General features: G+C 52.2%; 1 protein-coding gene across 5 annotated transcripts in view; it reads right to left on the reverse strand.

Moving 5' to 3' along the window:
• LOC142583348 (centaurin-gamma-1A-like) overlaps positions 1 to 27,981 on the reverse strand; it is a 141,911-nt gene that overhangs the window by 102,850 nt on the left and 11,080 nt on the right. For 2 of the 5 annotated variants that reach the window (XM_075693770.1, XM_075693772.1), the window contains exon 1: positions 16,507 to 18,119. The exons of 2 other annotated variants lie outside the window; for them this stretch is intronic. In XM_075693770.1, coding sequence (XP_075549885.1) covers positions 16,507 to 16,741 — 235 coding nt within the window. In that variant the 5' untranslated portion in view covers positions 16,742 to 18,119. Of the gene's footprint in view, positions 1 to 16,506; positions 18,121 to 27,981 lie in introns of those variants that run through there. One more of the 5 variants, XM_075693768.1, reaches the window with a different exon arrangement.

A 27,981-nucleotide genomic window follows, 5' to 3' on the forward strand; every position in this document is an offset into this window, starting at 1 on the left:
GAGGTCGCGCAGCGAGCCTTCAACGGCGAAGTGACGCAGCCAGTGCACCCGAGTGGCCTTACGAGTCCCCAAACTTCACCTCGCCGAGTGCGTGTACCACGACTGCGTCTCAGGTTGAAGTGCCGCTGGCGCGTTGCACTCGTGCTAGCGATAGCGACTCGCTATAGCGCCACTCACGATAACGAGACGACGCGGCGCGCCGCTATGGCCAATCGCGAGATGCACTTACGCGAGCCTCGCGAATACTGCCCCTGTTTTGCAGGAATGCATAGGAATTTTGGGAGGACCGTATACAGGAGACCGCATTAGGACTAGCGCCTAGTGTTCTGCCGATCGCAGAAAACAACGACGCAGGTAGGGTTAGACTGGCAGTAGGGCGCGCGGCGTCAAAGCTAGTCATTCCTGCCAACGAAGACGGTATTATCAGCGTTTTCTTCGTATACATTCTGCTGCATACAGTAAACCCTGACGCGCGACGATGCAATATTTCGTACTCTCATTTCAGGCAATCCTCGTTAAAAACACGACAGCGATAAAATAACAAACCGTCTTGCACTGCATCGCAAAGAAAACTACACAGAACTTAATATATATATATTCGCCGGAGAAACGAGAGTGTGGAAGAAATGAGGGCATAATCGAAATTACAATAAATTCCATATATTTGCTCGGTGCGCACTGTTCAAAAATGGTACGAGTGCTGGGACTCCCACACAATATTCGGTGCATTTCAATACGGTTCTATAGGTAACACGACGGCTATGACATATTTCCGGCTCCTCCCATTGCTTCCGGCACCTCCAATACAGAAAAACATGGCCTTTGAGACTGGCTGCCGTATCTCGAGGAAGTCGTCAGTTGGATATGTGATTTCGGCACTACCAATTTAAATAAACAACATGGGATATGCATGATAATGCATAACATGATATGCATAACATGATATTCGGGGCACGGGTTACGACTCTTAAGGTCTGTCTCTCTCTCTCTGTGTGTGTATGTGTGTGTGTGTAACAGAGTAGGAACCACAACATACGCGACCAAACTGCGAGTTCGCGTTTTTCCCTCAAATTCGTTCGCCTTCCAACGACCAATAATAATATGCGAATAAAACGCGTCGGAAGGGGATGCGCGGATACATACGAAGCGACCCACGTTATGACGAGCACCGCAGGCGTTCACAAGCTTCACTGTGAAATGAGTGAGCACGCGCGTTCGACTCGTTCATCCCAGTGTAGTAACGTTGTTCTTCCCGTCATCGGACACTGGATGAGAGAGAGAGATCCCAGGGCTGCAGAGGGGGGGAGAAGGGCCACGGCCAAACGCGGAGAGCTGCACGCGTCACGGGCCGCTAATACACCGCCTGGCAACCACGGGCGGGCTACGGGGAACACCGCAACGCATGAACGGTGTCGGCCGCAAACAACCGTTGCTCGGCGAAGCCGCGAAAAATACGCGCGCGCGCGCCCCGACGGCCCCGAGCGCATCGGAGGCGCGCACTTCCGGCGCGCCGACGGTTCGAGGCACCGCTGAAGCGTGGAGGAGGCGACGACGCCCCTCGACGCGCTTCCGCACCTCGTCGAGGAAGGACACATCAAGCGCAGGCATCGCGGGCCACGGCGCAGAAGATGGCGGCGACAGGTGCTCAATCGCGAGCCCCGCGTCTCGCCACCGGAACGTGCATCACAACGTCGTTCCATAAGTCTGTTCCGGGTTAGGGCCGTTTGCTCCCGAATATCCCGACTTAGCCCACCTAAAGCCTCGTTCCGAAATACTCTCGGTCTGCATACGTTAGTGCGCGGCCGCTCTGGAGCGCGGGTGTCACGTTTGCTTACACAGTCAGAGTGTAGTACTTCAAAACGAGTGACTCCGTGCCAATTCCGTTTAGGAATTGGCCTTCCCGCAAGGAAAGTGGATTTTCGTGAGTGTTGTTTCCCCTCCTCTTGAAGTTTATTGATTGCTAAATTTGCGCAAGTAATCCCCATCCTTACCAATCCCGCAATACAGCTGATAACCTCAATGGAAACGTAGTGAACTTATAGTCGAGTGCTATATCGAGTTCTCTCTGTATGCTGGGACGAGCTGTTTATCCTCGGCCACGTGTAACCCCGCACATTAAGAGGAGACGCTCGGGCGAAGCAGCTGCTGTTACGGCACTGCCAGGCATACCGGCAATTCCTATAGCAACATCCTCCCCTTCCTCTTCATCTGTAGCGTCGTTATTGCAGTAAACACGTCGCTTGTCCTCGAGTCCGCCACCTTCGCTTTCTCCTCCTCGCATAGCTGCCAAGTGGAACGGCCTTGCCTATGACGTCACTGGTGCAATCCATGCGCGACGTTCAATCGAAGATGTACACCCCCTTCCCCTTTTTTTTCTGTGTCGCCTTTAAATAAAAAAGTGAAACGTTTACACCGGCACTCACTCCGACTGTAGGTCGCCTCTTGCAGAACGACGTCGGGTTCATCGAGCAGTGTAAAAAGATGCAAAAGAAAGGACGCGCCAGTTTGTCAGACGCAGACGGTATAGCGTATATACAGCGATATAGCTTAATGCGTGGACACCGGACTTTCGCACTTAGGCGAGGAATAAAACGGCTGCTGTTGACGCGAGAAGCCTGGAACGGAGAGCTCGATCCTGCGTGCCAAGTAAGATTTAGGTTGGGAGACGCGAGCCATCTGCGCCTGCTGTTTGGGCTGTCTAATTACTGTTCGTGAGGTCACCCGTGGGCTGGACAGAACCATACAACAGTATGTCGCAGTAACGACAAACCACCAGCACACAAACACACACGACCCTAAACTCACTAAACAGAACAAACCTGCATACCCATGTATAGCCATAGGATCATCGTGATACGGAACAGTTTCCTTGTGACCATTGCAGTCATTCGACAGCGGTCAAAAGGTGTAAATGGCCCTCACCGGCGAGATAGCCGACACGTCATACCAAGTATGCTCATCGACGAGCTCTGGATAATGCAGGCTATTGCAGTACTGAAGGAAGCAAAAAAGTGGTAGCGAAAACGTGCGAATCGTCACTGTATCATATATAAGGCGTGCGCTTAATCACTGCCCGTTAGCGAACGTACATATATGAATGAACACAAGATCCTTTCCAAATTTCTGGATCTCCAACTCGCAGCTATTCAATGAAATAAAATAAAAATATGTCAAATTCTGGGCTCACCAAGGTTGAGCGTCGGGCTCGGTGCTGCATAATCGATGTTTTTCCCAGCGCATTAGACATGGACTACAGGATGCATAGACACAGCGCTAAATTTACAATTGAGGTTTATTTGCCCGAGCGTAGCGGCTATAAATGCACTGCGCATTATAGGAAAACACGAAACAACAACACTAGCGATGCACAAAAAAAATTCAACTTGCAAGACACAACCCGTCGCCCGCGTGTCACTTAATTCTTTCTTGACAGGGAGGGCTAATCCACAGTAACATAGGCGCTATCCATGTGCGTCCATCCTGTCGCCCTTGTCTAAACGACATCGATTAGTCCCTGGGGTATTACTTGCCAAACCAAGATCTCACTACAAAGTACAGGGCTAAACTTGACCACGTAGGGTACGACGAAAAATTTTTTTCGAACTCTGCCTTTCCTAATTCCTTTTTAAATGACTTCGACTCTGATATCTTTGTTGATTTGAAATTGAAGAGAAATGAAGCCACTAAAAAAAATATTACCTTCATAAAGCGCTGTTTCTATGCAAACTATTTACCCGATCTATTTACAAAACGCGGAGCGCCGACCAATGAGACTCAGTGCCAGGAGTATACTGTATAACGTCGAAGTTAACTGGGCCCGCTTGCACAAAACTCTTTAGTCCGGTCTTATTCTGATATTCAGGCTCATTCGAATCTTATTGGGGGCTTAATCTTCCCTAGCCGATAAGTCGCTTGCACGAAAGAGACTTGACGGAAACAAGACACCAAATTAAGATTGAAATGAGACCGGAATCTAGGCTGCTTCGAGCTGGCTTATCCAAAACTTATTCAGTATTTTCCAACATGGCTGCCGTGCGGTTGGCCCGCCTCGAGATGCTCTCCGAGCACTTGCTGCGCCGCGAACGTGCGTTTCGCGACAGGACAAATCCGCTGGACGCCTTCAGCGAGGAGGAGCTGCAGCGGCGCGTACGCTTCGGGCGGGACGGCATAGTATTTCTTGTCGAGTTCCTTCGCTCCGAGATCGAGCACCCGACGTGTCGGAGTGGTGCTTTGAGCGCCGAGCTGCAGGTGATGCTGGCACTGAAATTTTTTGCCTCCGGATGCTTCTTGATTACTGCCGGAGATGTGATCGGCGCCCACGAATCGACCGCAAGCCGCACGGTACGCCAGGTTGCCTCATCAGGTAAGCCTCTCTCCAACCATTTATTTTCTACTGCCTGTTTTAGTAGACAGCTTTAGTACTGCGTCATAACGATAAATACGCCACACGCAAGTGCTTTGCGGAACGTAGGAGCGCGTGTCGCGTTAGGAATTTAGTGCTGCGAAATGCCTACGTGCGTAGAGGGCGAGCATTAGACGCCGGGCGCGTCGGAGCGCATTGGCCGCGTCCGCCAGTACGTCGAATCATCGGTGGAACTAGGCTCTGTTGATCTCGCTAATGTGATGTAACGTGTGGCCACGTTCCCGCTTCGTCGATCTTTAAATTTGAACAAGCTGCGCTGCCAGAACATCAGCTGACGATGTCTCGAATGTTTGCACCTACTCAACTGCAACGAAGCTAACTGTTTGCACGTACCGCGAAGGTGTCGCTCTCCGTGAATAACGTTTCCAGCCTCAAGTGAGCAGTTCGTCATTTTGTTCTTTCAAGCCGACGTCGTGCGTAGCTGTGTGATGGTCAGCACGAGATTAACACTATATACGTGTGCCTCCCTGAATATGTGCGCGTGTCATTGTGTGCAAGACCGCGCATGACATCGGTGTGAATCTAAAGGTGACCACCCTCGTTTTCTTTCCAGTTGGCCGCCACCTAGACAGGTGCGGGGAGTCCAAGGCTGCTTCTACGCTGTCGCTGGCTTTCCGCGCGTCGTGGGTGCAATTGACGGCACGCATATGCGGATACAGGCTCCTGGAGAGCATGAAGAAGCCTACGTCAACCGCCACTTTTATCACTCCATAAACGTTGAACTTACTAAATAAGGCAGTGGTTTTCTCGCTTATGATACGGACCAAATCTATTTTTTCTTCATCGCTCCAGTGATGGCTCTTGAGTCGCTGGGCGGGCGGTTGCGACGACATGCTTGAAAACACGCGCGTACCGTCAACGTTTGGAGCTGGTTCGGCTGCTTCTGCAGGGGTGACAAGCGCGGGAGTGCGGCCGGATGTTTACATCGAATCGCGGTCAACTATTGGTCAGCGCGAACGCCTGTCGCCGCCGCAACCAACTTCCGGCCCATTCCCCATCTCATTCCCTGTCGACGGCGAAATTTCCCACCTAGGTACTAAAAGTACCTAACGTCTTCAGTAAGTCCGGACTATAGTTCAGTCTCGTCGGTTCGTGCAAGCGAAACATGATGGCCGGAAAGTCCAGTCTTATTTTAGATTACAATAAGACAAGATTCGGATTTAAGTCTAGACTTAGAGGCTGGCGTTTGTGCAAGCGGGCCCTGGTCTTTCTCATTCTCCTTTTGCACTTCGACATTACAGCATTATTCGTGCACGAACTCTGGTCAGCCGATAGGTTAAAAAACGACTACCACGCAGGGCATGCATCGACTGCTATTACAACGTGACCATAGCCGCAGGGCGATGCTGCCGTCAGAAATGCGTCCACGCACTGTTTCCGCTCGCAGAAGCGCAGCCGCCATTTCAACGCTCAAGCGAGGTGTGCAGCTATCACATCAAACTTCATCTCTCAGTGTGAAGCAATCCAGTCAGGAAGCGGCAAGAAATATACGCGGCTAGACCTTATCGCTTGTTTCCTTCGCCAGTGGGGAGAATGAGCCGAAATGGGAGCCGCGATGAAGACGCGCTATAGACGTTTTCACACGCGAACAAACGAGGGCTCCGTAATTCCCGGACAACAGCCACTGCTGCACTTTTGGCAACGAAGCCCGAAGGCGAAACTACAAACGAACGATAGATCAATAACGGATTTCTGCGAATTGCTAGCTCCCCTCAGATATACGTATCAGTTCTGCGGAAACCCGCAAGGTGGAGATGAGTAATTAAGTAAGGGAAAATGAGCCATCTATCCAATCGTAGCAATTGCTACGAAGGCATTTTTCTTCAACTGCGAAGCTTTTCTTTCGAGTAACCCGTATGGGCTTCTTTTGTAGCAATTGCTACGATTGGGTGGATGTCTCATTTTCCCTTAATGAATTGCCCAAAGACTATTGTGCAAGTTGTTGATGCCCGTTTTCGTCACAAATGTTGGGCGCTTACAGTAAAGTGAAACACACCCGACGGCGTAAAACGCCCGCTGTCGGGCTCATCTGTGGAAGAGAACGCTCTATATAGATATTATGGCATTTAAAAAATGTCCTAATCCGCATGTTAAATAATTCAATGCGAGCAAATAAATAGAAAACGCATTAAATACCTGTGCTTCCATGCGCGCCATTCGAGATCATTGAATGTGCGAGTGACGGGACTGCGCGTGTTGTTCCTTTTCTTTCTTTCGCTCTTTTTTCCTGCAGGGACGGTTGGGATTTTGCAATGACTTAATTTTCCATTTCCTGCCCTTCGTCACCGGCACGCGTAGAGGCGCACCTCCGCTATCACCGGTATAGACGGTGTCACGAATGATAAATTAATCGATTCGGAGCGAAATAATCATTGCGAACCACGGCTTCGGGGACCGCATATATACATTTAGCGTTTAATTCCATATTGTATTCTTTTCTCCCTCAGGGATCAGTTCGGACGCGGTCGATCCCGGACTCATCTCTGGGATTTTCGTCTGTTACGAGAAGAATACGAAGAATGAACTACATCGGTATTCGCAGAATAGAAGCCTCAATCGGGACGCCACGCAAGCGCGTTTGAGCAGGTAGGTACGGGGGAAGGTGCTTCGAGGACAAAATTCCGCATTGGCAGCGCATCGCGAATGTCGACTGAGCGGAGATTCCTTAGCAGGCCTACAGACCATTAGGCCGCCGCACACTGAAAAAAAAAAAAAAAAACGAGGGATGTCATCGCAACACCGCCACAGTGGACAAGAGATAACGAGCGTCGCAAGCGGCGAAAAACAAGAAATCGCAAAGCGAAACGAATTCGCCTCGGCCTGTCTCGCGCCGTGTCGTCCCTCCCCCCCCCCTCCCCCCTCATCCACCTGAAGCCAGAAACGTGTCCAGCGTTCTGGCCGGCAGACGCGACAGCTGGCCTGCGCACACAGCTCACGCAGGCAGCGAACGTCGTTCATTTCGCAAGAGTGCTGCGATAATAATAATGAATGAAGCGGCAGGCACGCGCTCTGTTTGTGGGTCACCTTGGACGGACACGGCGAAGAGGACTCGGTGCTAAGCGAAAAGGGGAAAAAAAAAAAAAGAAACGGGCGAAGCGGATCCCATTTTGGTGGACGAGGCCCGACGCGACCTTCCGCGGCGCCCCTCGGCGACGAAAGCGACGCATGCGGTTTCGCTTTCGCGGCGCGGATCGTGACCCGCGTCCACTTCGCCATCCTGCAGGTCGCCGCGAGCCCTTTTTCGAGCGGCGCGCGCACCGTTCCGCTCAACGGAATAGCGTGCAATGGGAACAGAGGGGGAAGACGCGCGTTTCATATACGCCAGGCCCATTAGTTACAGCGTGTCTTCTTTTTTTTTTCTTTTTTCGCGGCACGCCGTCTCGAGTGAGCAAGCTATAGCAGTGTCACCAAAGGGAGCAAGCAGGCGAGGACACGCTGGTAAGACGGGGTCGTTCCTGGACCATTTTGCCCAGTGCGTTGGCTAGAGCTCTCGGAAACGGGAAGGGCCGTTTTAGGAGCCCCTGTTGCTCGTGCGGAGACTGCAAGAAATATGAAATGCAGGGGCGCTGCGCGCCTAAAACTGCCGCCTCGAGGCAACAGGATAGTCGCGGAAATGATTCCCGCGCAGCAGATTAGGGGAAGCGGTCCTGACGGCGGCATAACTTCGCGAACGGCCGCAAGGGGCGCTTGCGTTGCGTAGGAGATAAAGGTGCACGGCGTACCTGATTAAATCAAGCAGGCTGGGTGACTATTTGTCACCGCACCGTTTCAATGGGGATGCCACTAAATCATCATCGTCACCATAATAAGACGTATTAGTGGGAGATCTGAACGCGCACGTGGATGATTCGGACGGATATACCGAGTACAACGGTTCTCTAGCGCTGGATCCGTGCGATGAACAGAACCTTATATATGACGTTGAAGTTCTGCGGAAACCCGCAAGGTGGAGAGAAGTAATGAATAAAGGGAAATCAGACATCCACCCGTTCGTACCAGATGCTACAAAGGAAACCTTATATATAGCACTTAACTGGGAGAAAGGCAACGTGGCAATTCGGAAACAGGCAGTCATGAGTATCGACTACGCCTTTGCTTCGAAAACGTTCTGCGAACGACTACAAGAAATGACTTAGACGAACATTGAACAAAAAATTGCCTCGCTAGCTTTCATAAACGAATAACCTTAAAGTTTGGGAAAGTTATACTAACGCAGAACACAAATGAATAGCACCAGAATTTCTAAATATGGATGAGAAGCAAATAATCAGAAATCGAAAAAAAAAAATATCGAGGCGTTTCCTACAAAAGTATTGGAATATAAGACACTGGTAGACGTCATGCTGCAGGGGATAAGACAGACACGGCAAAAGAAAAGAAAAATAAATGTTGAATTACAAAGAGGAAACCACGTGCGTGGAGGAACAAGGAAATAAAGCAAGCTATAGAAGAACGTAAGCAGGCGTCTAGGGATCATCGGGAAGCCAGAAAAGTTGGGATTACACGAAGAAGAAGTGCTACTTAGACGGAACAAATACCATGAAAAGAAAAAAGGTGGCCAGTGAACTCGTGCAAGAGAAAATGAAATGCACAACTGGACGTTAGGTGCACAACGTTCGCAAAAGACACAAAAGCTCCCCAAAAAGGTCCTGGCAGCGTCTAAAAGCACTCGGAGCTACAACGAAAGATTCGCAAACGGCTATAAGGGATGAAGACGGTAACGTCTACGAAGGAGACGATGGGCTGTGGTACATCATAGGCGTTATTAGGAATAACTTCGGCACGAAAGAAAGCGTAGTTCAGACTCGAACGGATCCAGCAACAACAAAGAAACCTGAGAGGTCGAAATGTGGCGTAGAAAGCTTTTATTGTAAAAAAGCAGAAGAAAATTACACGGTCGCAGGACCCGATGAAATTCCAATACATGCAGCTAATCAAAAAATCCTGCCCAGAGGGCGAGGCAATGCTAACTAATGCCCTAGACCAAGTGATAAGAACGAAGAAAATTCCTGTTGGATGGCGTGAAAGCAAGATAAAACTTATCTACCAAGGCAAAGGTGATAAGGGTAAGACGAGCTCGTACAGGCCAGTTACAGCAACGTCGGTGACATATAGGACGCAATGCAAGCCATAAAATTGGAACTGTCGAAGTGGATGGAGAAAAATGTGCTGGGGGAACTACATAATGGGCTCAGACTACGGAGACGCTTAGAGAATAATATGCTTGTACTAACTCTCTGCATAAAGATTTCAGTATAGCTCAGGATAGACTTTCATGAACAGCATTTCTAGATATTAAAAGCCACCTATGCGACAACGTAGACAGGGAATTGTTGTGCGATATTCTCAAGCACGAAGGCATAGAGGACGATTTCGTGGAGCTGCTGAGGGAGAGATATAGAGATAAACGAGTACGAATTGTACGGGAAGGCCGAAGGTGTATTGAAGGGGCGGAAATTCACCAAGGACTTAAGCAAAGATGTCTTTCTTCTATCTCTGTTGTAATTCACGCTGTATGTTAAGGGCATACAAAGACGACTGCAAAAGAGCGAATTAGAGCTTGATTTATCATACATGCGTAATGGGCAAATGGTACAACAGACTGTTCCCGGATTAATGTATGCGGGCGACACAGTGCTGCTAGCGGACAATAAAAGAGATTTACAGACACTTGCGAATATGTGTGGCGACGAAGCGACAAATCTAGGCCTTAATTTTAGCACAAGTCGGGAATTGTGATCTTAAATGAAAAGAGGAGTAATTACTTGGTGTCAAGTCAACAGCAAGTCACACCCATAGTTACGCAATATAGATAGCTCGGGGTATACACAGACGAAGGAAAGACTTACTCATGCACCCAACAAGATAATGTGAAAATAAAGGGGAAGCGGAATGCAGCAATAATGAAACAGAGCACTGTGAGGCCACAATAAATAAGAGGTGGCGCGTGGAATCTAAAAAGGAGTAATGGTGCCAGCGCTAACGTTCACAGATGCCATCATGCACTTAAAATCGGATATGTTGATGGAGTTGGAAGTTAACCGAACATTGGTAGGTCGGTTGGCTTTGGGAGCCCACGGTAAAACCACAAATGAGGCAATGAAAGGGGACATGAGTTGAGCCTCTTTTGAAGACAGAGAAGCGCAAAGCAAAATTAGTTTTAAAGGAAGACTCAGGAACATGGATCAACATAAATGGACGGCTAAAGTGCACCAGTATCTCTGTACCTGAAAAGCGTGGACACAGAACGGAGGAAGAGGCAAGAAGGTTGACAACCAAGTGTAGGGTAATTGAAACTGTAGATATGCAACCAGGAGACGTGAAAAACAAAGCGAAAGAAACAAATACAGTTAATTGGACGCAAAGAATGGAAACAAAAAGGAGCATGCAGACTCACAAGAATGGGAAGAAATAAATTAGAAGGGAAAATCTGTACGATAACACAAAGGGCAGTGCCTTGCTACTTGAGGCTCGATCCGGTTGCTCAAGGACAAGAACATTGCGGAGCAAATATTCGGAACTAGATGCGTGTGTATGTGTATGCTGCAGCAAAAAAATCCGGCGGCCATACTGCACATCCCAATGGAATGCGAAGGGATTCATGCAGTGAGACCCGTAGATAACGTACGCCTGCCAGAAGCGCTTGGATTTAAAGTACACGGAAACGTGAACCGGTCGGCAGTCGAGATAAAAAAGATATGTTCAGAGTATTGGTGGGGAAAAAGAAGCAAGGGAGAGATTGATGCGACCGGATCCGTTACAGGCACACGTAGCGGCATAGGGTAGATACGACAAATCTTGAGGCCGAAAAAAAGAAATATTACGGATATGCGTACAAAAATGCTACAATTAAAAACGTGTGCAACATGGCTGATAAAATCAAGCTGGCTAGGTGACTATTTGGCACCGTCGCGTTTCAAAGGGGATGCCAATAAGTCACCACGAGAGAAACTAGCCTACAGGCATGCGCACAGAGTGCAGGTGTATAATCGCCGCTAAAATATGTGGCGCTGCCGCCAAACACAGCATGATTAGAGTGTAGCGCCGAGGAGCTGCTCGTGGCAGGTGTCGCGTGGCCACCGCGAAAGCGGCACGGTATATAAGCGCGCAGTAGGTGCGTAAACACACCGCGCGCGCGCGCGCGCGCGCGCGCGCGCGTGTGTGTGTGTGTGTGTGTGTGTGTGTGTGTGTGTGTGTGTGTGTGTGTGTGTGTGTGTGTGTGTGTGTGTGTGTGTGTGTGTGTGTGTGTGTGTGTGTGTGTGTGTGTGTGTGTGTGTGTGTGTGTGTGTGTGTGTGTGTGTGTGTGTGTGTGTGTGTGTGTGTGTGTGTGTGTGTGTGTGTGTGTGTGTGTGTGTGTGTGTGTGTGTGTGTGTGTGTGTGTGTGTGTGTGTGTGTGTGTGTGTGTGTGTGTGTGTGTGTGTGTGTGTGTGTGTGTGTGTGTGTGTGTGTGTGTGTGTGTGTGTGTGTGTGTGTGTGTGTGTGTGTGTGTGTGTGTGTGTGTGTGTGTGTGTGTGTGTGTGTGTGTGTGTGTGTGTGTGTGTGTGTGTGTGTGTGTGTGTGTGTGTGTGTGTGTGTGTGTGTGTGTGTGTGTGTGTGTGTGTGTGTGTGTGTGTGTGTGTGTGTGTGTGTGTGTGTGTGTGTGTGTGTGTGTGTGTGTGTGTGTGTGTGTGTGTGTGTGTGTGTGTGTGTGTGTGTGTGTGTGTGTGTGTGTGTGTGTGTGTGTGTGTGTGTGTGTGTGTGTGTGTGTGTGTGTGTGTGTGTGTGTGTGTGTGTGTGTGTGTGTGTGTGTGTGTGTGTGTGTGTGTGTGTGTGTGTGTGTGTGTGTGTGTGTGTGTGTGTGTGTGTGTGTGTGTGTGTGTGTGTGTGTGTGTGTGTGTGTGTGTGTGTGTGTGTGTGTGTGTGTGTGTGTGTGTGTGTGTGTGTGTGTGTGTGTGTGTGTGCGCCCGCCCACAAGTGCAGAACGTAACGCTTGGCGTGAGCCTACACCCATTTGCAAAGACATAATATTAATTGCACTTGTCAATCAAGAGGTTGGTCCTTCGGCATCGGCTTGCGCTGCAAAGGCACATCGTGCACTGGCGTCAGGACCTGCCCGCCAAGACACCGCCTTCGCAGTCGCCGGAATGGGCCCAGTTTACTGAGCGACTCGATGCGTCAATTTTCAGGGAGGTGCAGACGAAGCTTCGCCATGAGCCCAAACTACCCAAACTCGGTTGCACGTCGAGCAAAGTTAGAACGTGTTCACCTTTATTTCTGGCCACAGAAAGTTAACTTGCGAAAGGAAAATGAATGTTATTTGAGTTAAAACTTCACTTAGCGACACATTATTTGGCGATTGGATCGGTGATTGTATCCATGACCGAAAACTCGTTCCAGCGGATCGAAAGCGCTAGGCTATGCATTGTTTCCCGCGCTTGAATCCGAATTTCGGTGTATCAACTCGACGTGGCATGGCGCGTTCGGCATTACAAAAGCTTGCCCAAAGTTAGGAGGCGCCCAACCACGCTCCGTACAAAAAGAGCATCCGTGCATAAGGTGGGTCTCGCGCATGCGCCACTGTCGCTTACCCAATACTCCAGGTAACTTGTAAAGCTCGCCGTGGGGGCCGGCAGGGATACATGCCCGCGCGCTTTCTCCTCGGCGAGCGAGAGAAAGCCACCGCTACTGGGGCGTGCGCTTCCCTCACCCGGCCCGGAAGCGGCCCGCGGTGGTGGTGGGAGTGCCCGCTCGGGCGGCGCCTGCACGCAACGAGGACCGGAAGAAACGGCACCGCGCACTGCACCCAGCGAGCCTGCAGCACGCTGCTGACCCGAGACGTTGCTTTGCGCGCGCCTTTCCACGGAAAGACGCCAGTGGGAGCGGGCTACTGACTAAGCACAGTGAACGTAACACCTATACGGGACTGAACACTGGGAAGAGAGCAGCCAAGGAGGACGCCAATGTTACAGCAAGAGCGCGCTATATAGTTTAGAGTAAACGTGTGTATAGCTGACGTTCTCGTAGAGGTTAAAACAACGGGATGGACTTTGGGCAATCCGCGAAAGGCGTAAAGCAGGTAGTCGTACATTACGGTAAGAAAATGGCTGCCAAAAGAAACCCAGTGACAGGGTGATAGACTGTTAGAGCGTGGTGATTACGTTAGCCAATTTGCAGGGACGGGTGGGCGTGTCAGCTGACGCACTGCAAGGCACATAACTGGAGTTAGTCGAGAGAGGCCTTTTGCTGGTCCAACAGAGAACTTATATACGATGAGGAACGTATATAACGTCACGGCAATTGCGCCAGATTTGAGTGGCCGTCACGGGTGGCCGCCGAGAGTTACGAAAATGAAATTCGAAAGAGAGATACCCGACATCGGAAGAGCTGTAGGCTTTCGGTAAACTGCTTCAGAGCGCGAGAGAAAAAAACTCAGACACAAACAACCCGTACCGCAGTATCACACGAAACTCTTCGTAAAAGGAACTTCGATAAGCAAATGTGCCGCAGGTGTCCTGGGGGGGCAACACCCGTGTACGGTCCCATATACGCGCAAGATCCCTGACGTAACTGCTGCAATCTGAACGAACGCTTAAGCAGTGGACTCTCTCTCTCTCTCGGCGCAAACAATGGGAGCCAGGCGAAACGCAGACAAGGAAGGTACGCACACGAAACTGGCCGCAATTACGGCGCAAGACAACGCGCTCTTATCTCTTTCCGGTGTGACCCGGGAGCTCCGCTATAGCCACACACCTCGCGCTGTCACGGAGCCGAGGGTTCCGCAATGGAGTTCGCAGCAACACTTACCGGAGAGAAAGAAGTATGGCGTGGCCGTTCGGCCAGCATGGTAACGGTGGTAGCTATAGAGTACACGGATTTGTCTAAGGTTTCAAACGGCTTCGTGGATTAATCTCATGCGACAAAACACTCCGTTATACACGCAACGATTATGCGCGGAGACTCGTTGCCTTCGGCACGATTCGAGGAAACAATAATGCTATTTCACGGATATTTAGAAAGATACAGCGTAAGAAATAACGCCACAATAAACGTTCGAAGCCACAGGTACGAAAACTGGACAAATGCAGGGTGTACACACTGGATCCTGTCTCATCTTGTATCTCTCACTGAAGCACTTAATGTTAAATCCTGATAGTAATTTTCTTGTTCTGCGGGAAACTACGGGTTCCGCGGGTTCGTCAGAGCGAGACGTGGCCCGGTGCGCATGCACCACGACGGCGGTTACGCGCGCGCGATACAGAAGGCCACGCACCCCTTTCTTCGCAGGATGCGAGCTATAATGGCCGCCACCTGCTGCTGCCGCCGCCGATGAGCGAGACGTTCGTCGCTGCGCCGTGACCGGCACGACCCCCCAGCGGGCGTCATTTCGAATGCACGCGGTGACCACGCGGCCGCGAGCACGCCGAACCGACGCGTCGCTCCATGGCGACCGCGCAGCGGCCGGTAGGGCACTCGTGCAAGGACGCGACCGCGTGCGTGCACAGAGGCCGACGCACGTGCAGTGCGCTGCGCAACTCGTCGTTACTCTTGGCACCATTGCGCGCAGCAGCCGGACCGCCGCACGAAGCGCTCGACAGACAAGCGCGGCACGGTCTATCGCTGCGACGATAGCGTCTCACCGATTTCCACCGCGGTGCATCGTCGGCCAGTCAGCAACGACAGCCGACAGCCTTTCCCGCGCGAGCGCTCGCCCGTCGTGCTCCGGGGATCCTTCGGCAAAGATTCGGGTAAGTCCGCGTCGCGCAATCAGAGGTGGACGATGGAGGAGTTCATCTGGTGGGGTCACACGCTGACACGACTTTCGTAGCCTTCGCTGCACCGAACGGAATAGGCGAGACCAGGTACAGTAGTCCACGGGGCAGCAGCCTTCTACAGCACGGCTGCGATGGCGCATTTACGACTGTCGAACGTACCGGGCTCGTACTCTCGGTCGACAGAGTTTCGGGGCATATTTTCGCTGCATAGCGCGACGGGTATCCCGTCCACTAGTTATATAGGTCACTGAACGAATGCGCTTACTGTAAGTAATCTGCCCGAAAAGTGATCAACCGAGATTATGACCGGCCCCGGAGCATCCTCGTTTCGCAAACTGACTCCAGTTACCTCTGCTGCCGCCACCGTGTCAGTAAAATACGAGCAGCAACGCAACCTGCGGGGCTATGTGCCAGCATAAACATACAGATGAGCAGTAAACGTGGCTCACTGCGGAGGAACGAAGAAGTGACAATACGCACTTGACGATATACAAACAAGCGTGTCCAAGTTAACGACATCTGCCTCGCGTCACTTTATTTTCTCCCCGCCCGCAAAACACGCTAACGTTTATCGCTCGTGTGTATCCCGACCGTGGTTAAATAACCCACATGCTTTCTCCGACTTCGCTGTCTGTTATTCGTATGGTTATAACAAAAAAAAAAAAAAAATCGAACCTCTCAGATCCCTTTGTTATGCGACTAGCATTCTTGGCTGAGTTCGTCCACTTTGGCGTGCTGCCATCTAGCACTTGAAACGTCGCTCTTGGAGGAAGTTACATGTCCGACAGATGAAAATTAGAATGCGTAGTCTCCTGGCTAACTGTGAAAGTTAGTTTTACACTCGAATGAGACACCTACGCAATCACGCAGTAGTTCATTCGAAACAATATATGCTGAAACACGATTCCGCCGTGTTACAGCGGCCCAGAAATGGACGTGGCTGGGAGGCCGCGTCTATAGTGAAGCTTTCTTCGCAGAAGTTGCGGCCCGGGCTGGCGCAGTGGCACGCGTGCGTATTAAGGCGCTTAACATCGTTTGCCTACTTTCCCTCACATATGCAGATTGGAAACAATAAGTCCGCGATACGATGCGTCGCCACACTACTTGAATGCTAATCGCATCAACGTCGACAGTCACAGCGAGATGGATTCTGCCGACACTTTTCTTTCCTACAAGTTAGAAAACGCACACGAAGACAGCATGGCCGCACGCGCGGCGGACCAGCGAGCAATACGTTAAACCAGTGAAACATGGTCGGCTACGCAGCAAGACCTCGCGCGCGCACGCTCGAGACATGACGGAAAGTGGGTGTCAACGGGTGACGACGCTCACCGGGCGAGAGTGCTCTCTTCTTGAAGACGAACCGCTGAGAGGCGACGGCCGCCGAAGCCCCAGAGCCGGCGGTGGCGGCGACCTTCTTGATCCTCTTGGAGACGCGGAAGGACCGCCTGGCGAACGCCAGCGTCAGCATGGGCATGCTCACGGGCTGGCGCCGCACGCCGCCTTTGGACGACGGCGAACGCGGTTTGCTTGAGGGCAGCCACTCGGTCAGGGACGGGAACTTCATCTTCGCCCGCCGGCCGAGAACGCGGTGCGCGACTCGCGAAGGATACTAGGGTTCCGGGAACACGCCGCCTAAACAGAGCCACAACGTGCGATCCACCACGATTTAAGCCCAGAGGCCGTGCTGTTATCCACAAACGCCGGAAGCGCAGACGTCGCCCAGGCTCCGCGTATCGTAGCGCTATTCCCGCTGGACGTCGCTTCAGCTACGGAGCGTCGCTCAGATGACTCGATCCGGCTGCGACGACACCGTTGCACGTCCTCGGATATCGCAGTATCCACGATTGAAGCTTCGCGCAGTTCACACCTTCGAGGCGTCTGCGCACGGAAGAATCACACGCTCGCTATTAGAGCTCGGGAGAAAGCGCGCGAGCAGTCCCTGGTAAATGACTTTGCAATCGAAGAGCTTTCACAATAGGTTCGGCCACTTGCAGACAGGGCCTTGTTTAGACGCCACGCCGAAACATCAGTCATCGCACGAACGAACATTTTGCAACTGCCCTCGACACGTGCAAATCAGCGGCGCCGTCATCACCAACTGCAGGTGGAAGCGGCAACGGCCCACCGAAGGCTCCGGAGATTTGCGACGTCCGCTTGTCCCGAGCGGGAATCCGCGAAGCTGTCGTACAACGAGTTGGCGCGCTCAGCGCGGAAGCGAACTTGGTTTCTCGCCACGTCGGTGTCTGGTGCTGCCACAACGTGAAGAGCGAAAGACAGGAACCAAAACGGGATCGGCAGGGTGAACTTCCCGCTGTGGGAAGCTCTGCGTCAGTGCTGACGACAACCTCGCAACACGGGGGAGGACCGCACCGAGGTCAGCTTTAGGACGATCGAGCCACGGCTTGCTCGCGAGAACCTTATCTTCGCCGCGACGAACCGACCCGTCGAGCGTTCACCGCTCAGGCGCCCGGGGGGAGGTCACTAAAGGGTTCGCCCCAATCGAGACAGTTCCTAACGCCAACAGACGCCGGCGCTGAACGACACACTTGCGCTGGGCGTCGCAGACGTTCTTTCTCGCCGTGTCTATTCGACGTCGTAAGCAAGTCCACAGCACTGTATCACTCGATGACTGACGAATCCTGCCGAATTCCCTCAGGTTGGACAACTGGAGGCGACGTTCCCGATCCGCAAGGTGCCGCGCACGGACGAAGGACTCTCGTTCACATCCAGCGTCGGCGCGAGTGTGAAGCGCCGAAAGGGGTCGCCGTTTCGCCACCGCGGACGCGTCACGACACGGGGCTGCTGCACGCGACGGCAGCAGCAGCACCCAGGGGCGCCGTCCTTGGCGCAGTCCGCTCGACGATACGCGGGCCCATCGCTGCTCGACGACTTCTATCCGAGCCGCAGGTCGTGCGTCGACGGTGCGCACCTTCGCGACGGCGTGAGCGCGCGACGAATGAATGAACGGGTGGCCGCCCGAGACAACACGCGCGGGGAGAGGAGGAGCCGCCTGCCACCACGTCTAGCGCGCGAGAGAGGCGAGCGAATAAAAGGAGGTCACGTGGTGCGTAGCTCTCGCTCCCTCCCCCCCCCCCGCTTGCACACCTCCCGGGCGTCGCTGAACGCTTCAAAGAGAGAGGAGGTGGAAGAAAGGCCGATGGGTAGAGGGAGAGGGGAAAGCCACAGCCACCATCCGATCAACGAGCGCAGGCCCGCGCTAGCCGAACACATGCCACAGCGCAGCGCCCGAGAAGACAAGTGGAGAATCGAGAATGAAAATCAACGAAATAATGCAGCAGGAGCTTACAAAGAAAAAAAAAAGGGGGGGGGGGAGGTTGGAGAGAACATGCCGAACACGCAGATGCGCGCAAAATAAAGAAGCGATAAAGTTCAGAGCCAGACAGATACGAAGGGGACAGAAGAGGAACACCTGTTGCCTGAGCAATCAAAGGAGAAATAAACTAAAGGAGTTAGCCAAATAGGCGCTGCAAACACACACGCTCACTAGGGCTGCAGGGTGGAGTGGAGATGGGCTGAGACCGAGGCTATACAGCCTGGTCCACGGGTCGGCATTGTGACGCAAATTCCTACACTTTATTCCACCGACCCGAGGGTAGTGACGCGAGCAGGAGCCCCCACCGCACTCCCGCCCGAATACTCGCAGGCCTCCGTTTCTCCCCTCAGTGGGTTACACGACCGAGCCAATGCAGCCGCGTGCCTCTTATTTGCTTCCTCTCGAGTTGTCAGCCACCCACTTTCCTGTCCCTGTCGTTTTCTTTGTTCCCCCTTTTTGTTTTTTTACATGCATCGCCAAAGTGGCAAAGTAACCACTGTTACCAACGCGCACATACTGCGGCATAGCAGGGTACTCGGGGCCATCGGGGAAAAACCACTCGAGCGGAGGGAATGGCGACTGCCCAGCGCAATCGTTTTCTAAAGCACTTTTGCCAATGCGTACTTTATTTTGCCATTCTGCGCTTTCTATTCGATAAACGCGCGACATGCCGCTCCAAGCACGTTGCCACCTCCAAGCATACATTGCTATTAGAAGCACGTCGCCACTTACACTTAAAACCGATTACTGCCGCTCCAAGCACACGGGCGCGTGTAAGGTCATAAGCTGTGTTGCGACAACGCCCGAGAGAGAGAGAGAGAGAGAGAGAGAAAGAAGAAAGGAAACTTCAATGTACAGCGCTTACCGTAGCGTTAGGAAATTTCTACTGCTAGCTTTAGCTATATACATATATATAATTTACGAGATGCGAGATCTGAGGAAAAGGACATTTCTCGAACCTGGACACGCAACTTGAATGTCAAATGCACTGCGCCCAGTAGCATACGCGACCAACACAGTGTCGTACTGTTTCACTTGGCTGGGAGTTAAATCTGGGCTGCTTTCTCGCGGAACCCGGCCCGCGTGCAGGAAGGCTTCGGGGCCGACTGCGTGCATTTCTGATGTCGCATATCGTACGGTTCCGCAATACATTCCCGTCCACTTCAATAATGCCCGAAAGTCAAATGCCACGTTACGAATAAAGACATTAGCAAAAAAAAAAAAAAAGAAGTAACGAAGGTCGCTCGAATGTCCTCTGTAGCTCGAAAGGTCAGGAGAGGAGGCGGGCGTGATGACGAAATACCGGAGTGAGGTGCGCACACGCTTGTCCAATGCGGAATCGGCATTGCGCGCGCGATGCCCACGGCTATACGTGACGACCTTTCTCAATGCTCATTCAACATCTGAGACTTCGAGTGAGCATTAATTCGAGTTGATCGCCATCCCGTTGGTCCCGCCTACGCGCTGCGCGAGGGACGTGGGCGGCGAAGCTGTGCGCTCTGTCAACTCCGGCCGAGCCGCGGGTACACGACGCCAGCTGCGGCGGCCCTCAAAAGCTGTCACTTCCTCCGGCAGACTGCAGCTGCGACTTCCACAACACGAAGCGCGGCTTGGACGTGGAAAATGCTTAATCAAAGGAGCGTACGGAGACACGTTTTGCGAGTCGCAGCAACGAGGGTCGCAATTTGCAACGCTAAATCTCGGGAAATGTAAGATTATATAGTTGGTCTCGAAAAGCAGGACCCGCGGCATTGTCGACATCATCATGAAGCCACGACAGCGAGCGAAATTGCAAAGGGAAAAGTATAAGGCGCAAGTTCCATTTCGGGAATTTCGCGTGGAGGTAACTCAAGCATATCTGTACGTCACTGTGACGTCCCTAATCTCATTTTCTTCTTTAAAAGATGTACGGATATTCGAATGGATATGTCTCAGTAAACGTTCTCGCAATATGCGAACTTCACTGTTTGGCTCTTTTACGCATAAAATTTACCGATCAAGAAATTACTTAGACGCAACCAACCGTCCAGGTTCATGACGTCACGGTGAGAGCTCTTAAGTAAAAACGGACTTCCTGGCATACAGCAGAATGGCAATTTTCTCGATACAGTTCGCAAACCAATTAATTATCTGTTTAGCGTCCCGTTATGCGCCTTCTCGCTTCTCCCGCGGACGTTGCAGCCGGTTATTTGGTTGCTCGCAAATTATTTTATGCACCTTAGTGCTTATTCTTTACAAGGTCCTCAATGTTGGCTCCTTAGACTTAGCGTGTGTGAGAATAAGAGGTACATGCGTCTTCATTGTTCGTGTCACGACGGGAGTCGAATGTACATAGGCGACGATCGCATCGCGCTCCCCCTGTGCGCGCTGCACGCACTGACGAAATCGGCAGCGGCGTTGCGCCACCGTTCGCGACATCAGTTGCACGTACGTGTGTGTATATACAGTAAGATAGACGACCGCGTGTCCGGGCGTCCTCTTAAGACCCGTAAATAATTTATTTATCATAGGCGAGTTCGGGGACTGCAGCTGTCGAGCTGGAAAATCGAGCAGCGAGCGCCTGGCTCGGAACACGGCGACCGTCGTATATATTGCGGCGAACTCAGTCGGGCCGCCTCGGGGACTTGCGAGTGTTGAATGACGCTCACAGAAGCGCAATCCTATAATGGTAACATCTGACTACGGTAAGATAGCGGCGGACCGACACAAACAAAAAGCCAAGCTATGCGCTCGAGACTCCGACCAAGGCGGCTCGCGTCGGCTTGTCGGGATGAAAACCCATTTGTCGGGCTCATGTAAAAGGCTATGTCGAGTCGAGTCGAGCGTCGCGGCGAATTCGGTCAACCTACCTGCGCGAGACGGGTTGACTCGCCAGTCTTGTTCGTCCAAATACGTGTAAACTCGGCCGGTCGGGCTGGGTCAGCTGGAGTTTCTACTCGACCCGCTCGCATCGAGTTTATGTAGATTAAGCTAGATACAAGGACCAGCGCTGATATCAACGGCAGCACGGCTCGGTTGAATTTGGAGTCGTTATTTTGACAAAAAGAATACCTCTGTCTGCCACAGGGAAGCGTCTATAGAAGCCTGCGCACTTTCAAGATTTCGCGAATGGCACTCTTTGACATGCGCGATTTTTATGTCGTGTTTTCTTATTTTGAGTGACAAGATTATGCGACGGGGCGCGCGCTGCTAACTGTATATGTAACGGTATGCGCTCTGTTAATGAACAGTTGACAACAGCTCTCGTACTTCTCTGCTTTGTGTTTGTGTCTGTCCGCCACATTGCGCTATAAGCAATACCATAATTAGAATGCAGTTTGTCCTTCCAAACCGTAATATTCGAGTTAGATTGGGAAGAATTGAATAGTATTACGCGGTTTCACGTGCCAAAGCCACGATCTGATTATGAGGCACGCCGTAGTGGAGGGCTCCGGATTAATCGTGACTAGCTGGGGTTCTTTAATGTGCAAATTAAATGCGGAAGACGGAGCGTGCAAAATGTGCACGAGGCGCGCTGATGTGCATGCTCCTGTAAACTTTCATTAACATTTGATCAAGTAAATATCACTCGTGCGATTAGAAGTTATCATGCTGTTCGCTTGTAAACTGGACATTTATCTAGCCAAGGAACAAGAAGTACGGAATCTAACCAAAATATAGGAACTCAACGAAAGAAAATTTACGTTGTTGTGTAAAGTGAACTCGCTCTCTTATCGGTTCCAATTACGAAGCACAATCTACCATTCAGGCGGTATTGCACAAGAACAGGTTAAAACCACGTTCCACACCCCACGGCTGCTCGTGTCGGTGCTTACGTTGGGGCAGGAACGCCCTATCGCAAGCCCTGCAAATTTCATGACCACCGATGACTTTCTTTTACGTGCTATAACTTGCCTCACACACTACGTGTCTCCTATTACTACTCGTCGCTGTGCTGTCCGGTTGTTTCCTTACTCGTTTGCAAGCGTTTTCCACCGGAAGATGCACGCGCCTCGTTTACGAGATCGCATAAGTTCCCTAATGACAAGCGAAATCTCAGTCAACGAAAAGTTTTCCCAGGGCAGAGAACACTCCCTCTATTAAGTTTTTTGCGGCACCGCGTCGACCGCACTTTCGTCCTTATTTGCGCTTCCGTACTTCCACACGTGGGCGTCGTTTACAAAGGCTCGGAACAATCCCCGAACGCGCGCCAAAACAAGCCCAGCAGCGCCACCATTTCGATACGTGAGCATCAGAACAAAGAAAAAAAAAAAATAACGGACGAATGATAGGCTGACGCGAACAGCGGTCGTTACGGAGAGCACGCATGCCTTGCCTTTCAAGCGGAAAGAGAGAGGGGGGGGGGGGGAAGGCTCACATAGTTCGGGCAATGAGGGAGAAATGCAGCGTGCAAAATGAGATTACACGCACCCTCACACGAAGCCACAGAGCGCGCGCCGTGGAACCGCTGTGCACCGGAGAAAGGGAGCACGCGTTTAGTGAGCTGGAAACACGGGCTCGACGCTCCGCGGTTGCACGAATCCAACCCTTTGCGGCCAATGAAAAGAGGCGATTTCAAAGTCGGGATTATGGGAAGGCCTGTAAGGGAAGAAGGCGCGTTGGCAATTGGGAGTCGAGCGAGATAAAAAAACAAAAAGGGAGTCATTCAGGCGGGAATTCGGTGCACCTCACGCATGCATAACCGGCCTGCGACCGGCGGATCAACACTAGTCGTTTATCACGGGAGCCCGTTAGCAGTCGGGAGGAGAGGTGTGCTTCGTACCACTACATGCGCTATTTTTGGGAGCGGAAAAAAAGGAACGCGCGGAGTTGGAACTTGCCGCGAGAAGGACGCTCAGAAACTGGGAAAGAGAGATCGCCGCACGTTGTTGGTTTGATTCGACTCGGCAATGCGGTCTGGCGCCCCAAAAGCTAACAGTTTCTACTAGGAATGTACTGGGTGGGTCCAGGACTACACGGGTGTCAGACGCATGCCACACATTTATGGTGACGTCCGAAGATTTTCCTCTTCCCTGTCAGTCGATGCCTTTTTCTCGGGATTAATTGTGCACGCTCGGTGTTCTTTAACGCGCGCTCGTATGGGGTGGTCGTTCAGGGGCGCTCCGGCCGTTAGGTTTGGCGTACGCGCCGAAGATGGGACACCGGGGTAGTGAAATCGCCAACGACTCCAGCACTCCTGCTGGAAGGCGCGTCAGTCCTGCGAAGCGGTCAGCTGTAGAACCACGAACCAATACGTGGAACCGACCAAGGCGCCTGCCGACGTGGTATGTCGAGCGGCGGTCGATGGACCACGCTACGACGACGAGAGCCCCGAGGAAAGGGCACGCGTCGCGACGATACACCATTCAGCCGCTGCGAGCCGACCGTCAAAAAACGAGACAGCTAAATAGGTAAACGAGCAACGCTGCGTCAACTGGGAGGGGTTTGAGCCCCGGCCCTCCCGTAAAATATTTGTGCCATCGACCGCTTCCCTTCGGCCTCTCTGGGGCAGTGATCCTTGCGTGCCTGAGTGTACTTTCCACATCGTGTTCAGTGAACATAGGCAGCTGTACCCCTCGCAATGAAGCTTTCGGACACGCCGACTGGAGGAAGGTGACATCATGGTTTCCCTTGATGTACGCAGATCAGGCGGTATTTAACCTAGTACACCGGGATTTTTTCTGAAGTGTTCGGTGCTCCGAGATGCGTAGTGCGCTTCGATACAGTCATGTAGACGGCCGAGATGTAACGTTATCCGATTGCTCATGTAATTTATGTAAACAAACCCACCTTTCTATCTTGACGAGACAATTCGACATCGTTTTCAGCGTGAATGACGCAGACGACAGCGTGGGCCAGATGCCACTTTTTATCTGACGCTTGACTCCACCTCCTACACAGTGCTACGAAAGTGGTGAAAAGTAGCTTTGAAGCTGTATTACGAAAAGTAACCGGGAATGGAAGCGATGACCCTCCTTCCTTTTCCTCATCAGTGGAGCCCGTATGCAAGCAGTAACGCTTAGTTACCCCATTACACGATCCTTGAGGCGCTGCCAAAGCTCCCTGAAGCGACCACCCGAATAGCTCGGTACACGAGCGTCTTTAGATTCCACGGCTATCGAGAATTCCGGCACCGCAAATGAGGAACGAACCCGTGACCTCGCGTCCAGCAGCTGAGCACTATATAACCACTGAGGCAGCACAGTGCACAAAGCCTCCTTTTAATTTTTATTCTTACATTCACCTTCTTGGTGTGTTTGAGACGGAACTACATTGCCTATTGGATGCGGACGTTCTGTTGCTAAGCATAACGAAGTCGAGAAGAAGTTTATTGACTGGAAAAGCCAGATGAGGTCGCCCGGAAAGTGGAGCACTATCTGGCCTGCTATACTCTGCGCAAGGGAGTCAAAACTTTACAGCGCTCCCCCAGGTCGACACGTGCCGTCTTGCAGAAATGCTCGCACCGGCAGCCGCAGCCCACCGCAGACAAGGTTTTCGAACGGAGCACGATGGTAGCAGCGCTGTCAAATGGAAGCCAGGTGCATCAACGTGAGCGTATAAACAAGCAAACGCAACACCGCGCAAGTTTCACGACGCCATGCCTCTGGTCTTCTCATTTGGAACATCAGCTAAGTGCAACAACACGCACACCGCCTCACAGTGCGCTGAAACGTCGAACCTAGAAGACGGCGCCTTACTATAAGGCCCTCATATAAACTCACGCGACGGGAGCTAACAGCCGCCAAACCATATGTTAAATTGTGAAGGTGTATTCCGTAAAGACGAAGGCGCCGACTAGCTCTCGACGATGACAGCCAGACAGGCACAGACCATGGCACGTCAGGCATACGGTCCCGTCGGCGATAATTAAAGATAGCTTTCCGCCGACAACACAGCACACTGCGTACGTGACTACAGAAACACGGGAACTCGGCCGCTCCGGCTGGTCGCCCCGGCGGGCGTTATCGGCGAGCTCACCTGTTGGCTCCACGAGCACGTTCTCCTTTGTCGAAGCGTATCTTGTCAGGTGGAACCGGAAGGGTGCGTGTCTGCCTGTAGAGTTTATCGATAAGGGCACGCGCGGCCGGCGCCGTCGCGTCGAGATCGACGCTGGACGACAGCGGGTGGACACGCGATCCATAGCACATACACAGCACTGGGTGCTGCTCTCGGCACAGGTTCGGAGGTAGACCGCGGGGCCAGACTTGGAATGCGCTGGCGCACCGACGATTGCGCGCGCGCTCTCGCTCGAATGGACGGGAATGGACAGGACATCGCCTATATCCTCAGCATACACCGACAAAGTATACATTAGCACGGTTTATGAGGGCGCCTATTCGGCCGCCTATATACCGCATCTCCGTGGTGCGCAGTGACAGTCGAGACCAGGGCGAAGTCGAGTTGCCGCGCAACCTTCGTCCTAGTCTTCCTGTCTGACCTTGCCGTTGGCGCGCGTTACGCCTGCCCTATAGTTAATCGTCTCCGGACACTCGTTTATTTTTTTTTTCATCCCTGGACATTTATTTGCCTTCTACGACGCGTGCGCCCTCTGGTGACACACGCACGCAAGACGGCGCTTTAAAAGCCACGGGTGACGTGCACTGTGCGCCGTACCATACGCGTGCATCACGTGCGCGTGCATAAATGACGTTTATGCAGCCTCTCTCCCTCGCGCGCGCTGTATTACGAGCAATATTTAAAAAAGACGCCACGCATGCGCCGCGGAAGGCGGTCGCCACAGCTGCCGCGCCGAAGCGCAAGAGCCGGCCTCGCTCGGCTGCGCAGCCGAAGCGTTCGCCGCGGCAGACCGCGAGGCACGTGCGCACCGAGCACGCGAGTGGCGGCGGGGACCCACTGTGCCGCAAGGCGCACGCACTTTCGCGAATGCGGCGCCCCGAGCATTTGCAAGAATAAAGCCCTGCAAGACGCGGGACGCAGCTACGTATCTCCTCGAGACCGCGCGCGCTCCGACACCGCACGTTTTTTTTTTTACAAAAACATGCCGAGTCCGCGCAGCGTGCTGCTGCCAACTGTCTCTGCTGGTACAGCTATGAGCGCATTCGTCGATCACCTTCGTGCACCAGCACCGCGACTGGTAGGATCTAAGTTTCCGTGTATATTTATTTCCGAGTCTCTCTTTGTAGCTCTTTGCGCGTATACGAAATCGTATGTTACTAACTTTCAATATACAGTCCACTGTATCTTTTGTTAATGGCCTCATTACTAGTCATTGGATAGGCCCATACGGTGTGTGCACACATTTGTATTCATTTAATGATATTCTTAAGTAATTAAGAAGAAAGCCCTCGGCTCCTATGACTGTCGCCAAATTTCAAGGGTCCCGCCATCCCTTGACTCCCTTGATTGCAACCCTATTTCACTGCGCTTAGGAGCGGGCAAAATAAGGCGAGCAAAGCACTAGGAACAAAACTGAGCACAGCACAAAGACGAGCTCTCGGACATGCCGACACGTGAAACAGTTGTGCGCAGACTGTGAGCGCTGTACGTGTGCCTGTCTCTATACACATCGGTTGACTTGGAGAGCGACGCCGCGACAACCTGAGCAGTCGAACATCGTCACCCTGTGACTGCCCTGCCGCACCATGTAAGGTCGAAATCCCGGCCAGTCGGTACCGGCAACATCTTTGCAACAGGGAACAGAGCTAAAGATGCGACGAGCGAGAACAAACACGGAGCGCTGCGTCAGCGTTCTGCGCGTGCGATGTGTGCCTTCGACACGGACTTCTGTGTAGGCATCCGCACGCGCCCATCGACGAGTGCCCCGGTGGCCTGCATGCAGTACAGTAGTGCGTCTGGACGCGGCCCGGCTCACGTGCCTTCCCGTTGTGACCTTTTTTTCTCTCTCTGCGAGGGACAACACCTCCCCAGCATTATTTCTTCTATTTCCTAAGATTTTTTTTTTTAGTATCGTGATCTGCAGTAACTTTTTCCTGTTCCTACAGAGGCACTCCATTCTTTGTCATTGTTTTACTTTAGTCTTTGCGATCAGACGTCTTATTACTTCTTTTTTTTTTACTTGCCCTCTTCCATTTTTATGCTTCTGCCACCTCCTTCCCGAAAAGCATAGAGAGGCGTTCACCCAGTTCCCTCTCCCCTCAATTACGAGGTTGTTCGCTGTTTTCTCTTTCTTTCTCCACTCGTACGTGTGTTCAAAAAAAAAAATGATAATCCCGTCTCTGCCGCTGCTTCCTTCAAAGCTCTAACTGCGTGGATTTGCGACCACCAGCCTCATTCAGCGGAGATAGACAAAACACGACCACAGCGCGAGGCACGTAGAGGCTACGGTGTCGCAAGACTATAATAAATAAAAAAAAATGAATAGCTCAAGTCCTCGGTTCTTCGAGCCGCCTTTGTCACGGCTGGCGCGCAACACCGGCTCCGGTCGAGCCGTACAGTGTGTGTGTACACACACTGCCGCCTCGCTCGTTCGCCCCAACGCTGTGGAGACAGCCCGAGCGGCAATGGCGTGC

The sequence above is a fragment of the Dermacentor variabilis genome, chromosome 5, assembly GCF_050947875.1.
Source record: "Dermacentor variabilis isolate Ectoservices chromosome 5, ASM5094787v1, whole genome shotgun sequence".
Classification (NCBI taxonomy): Eukaryota; Metazoa; Arthropoda; class Arachnida; order Ixodida; family Ixodidae; genus Dermacentor; species Dermacentor variabilis.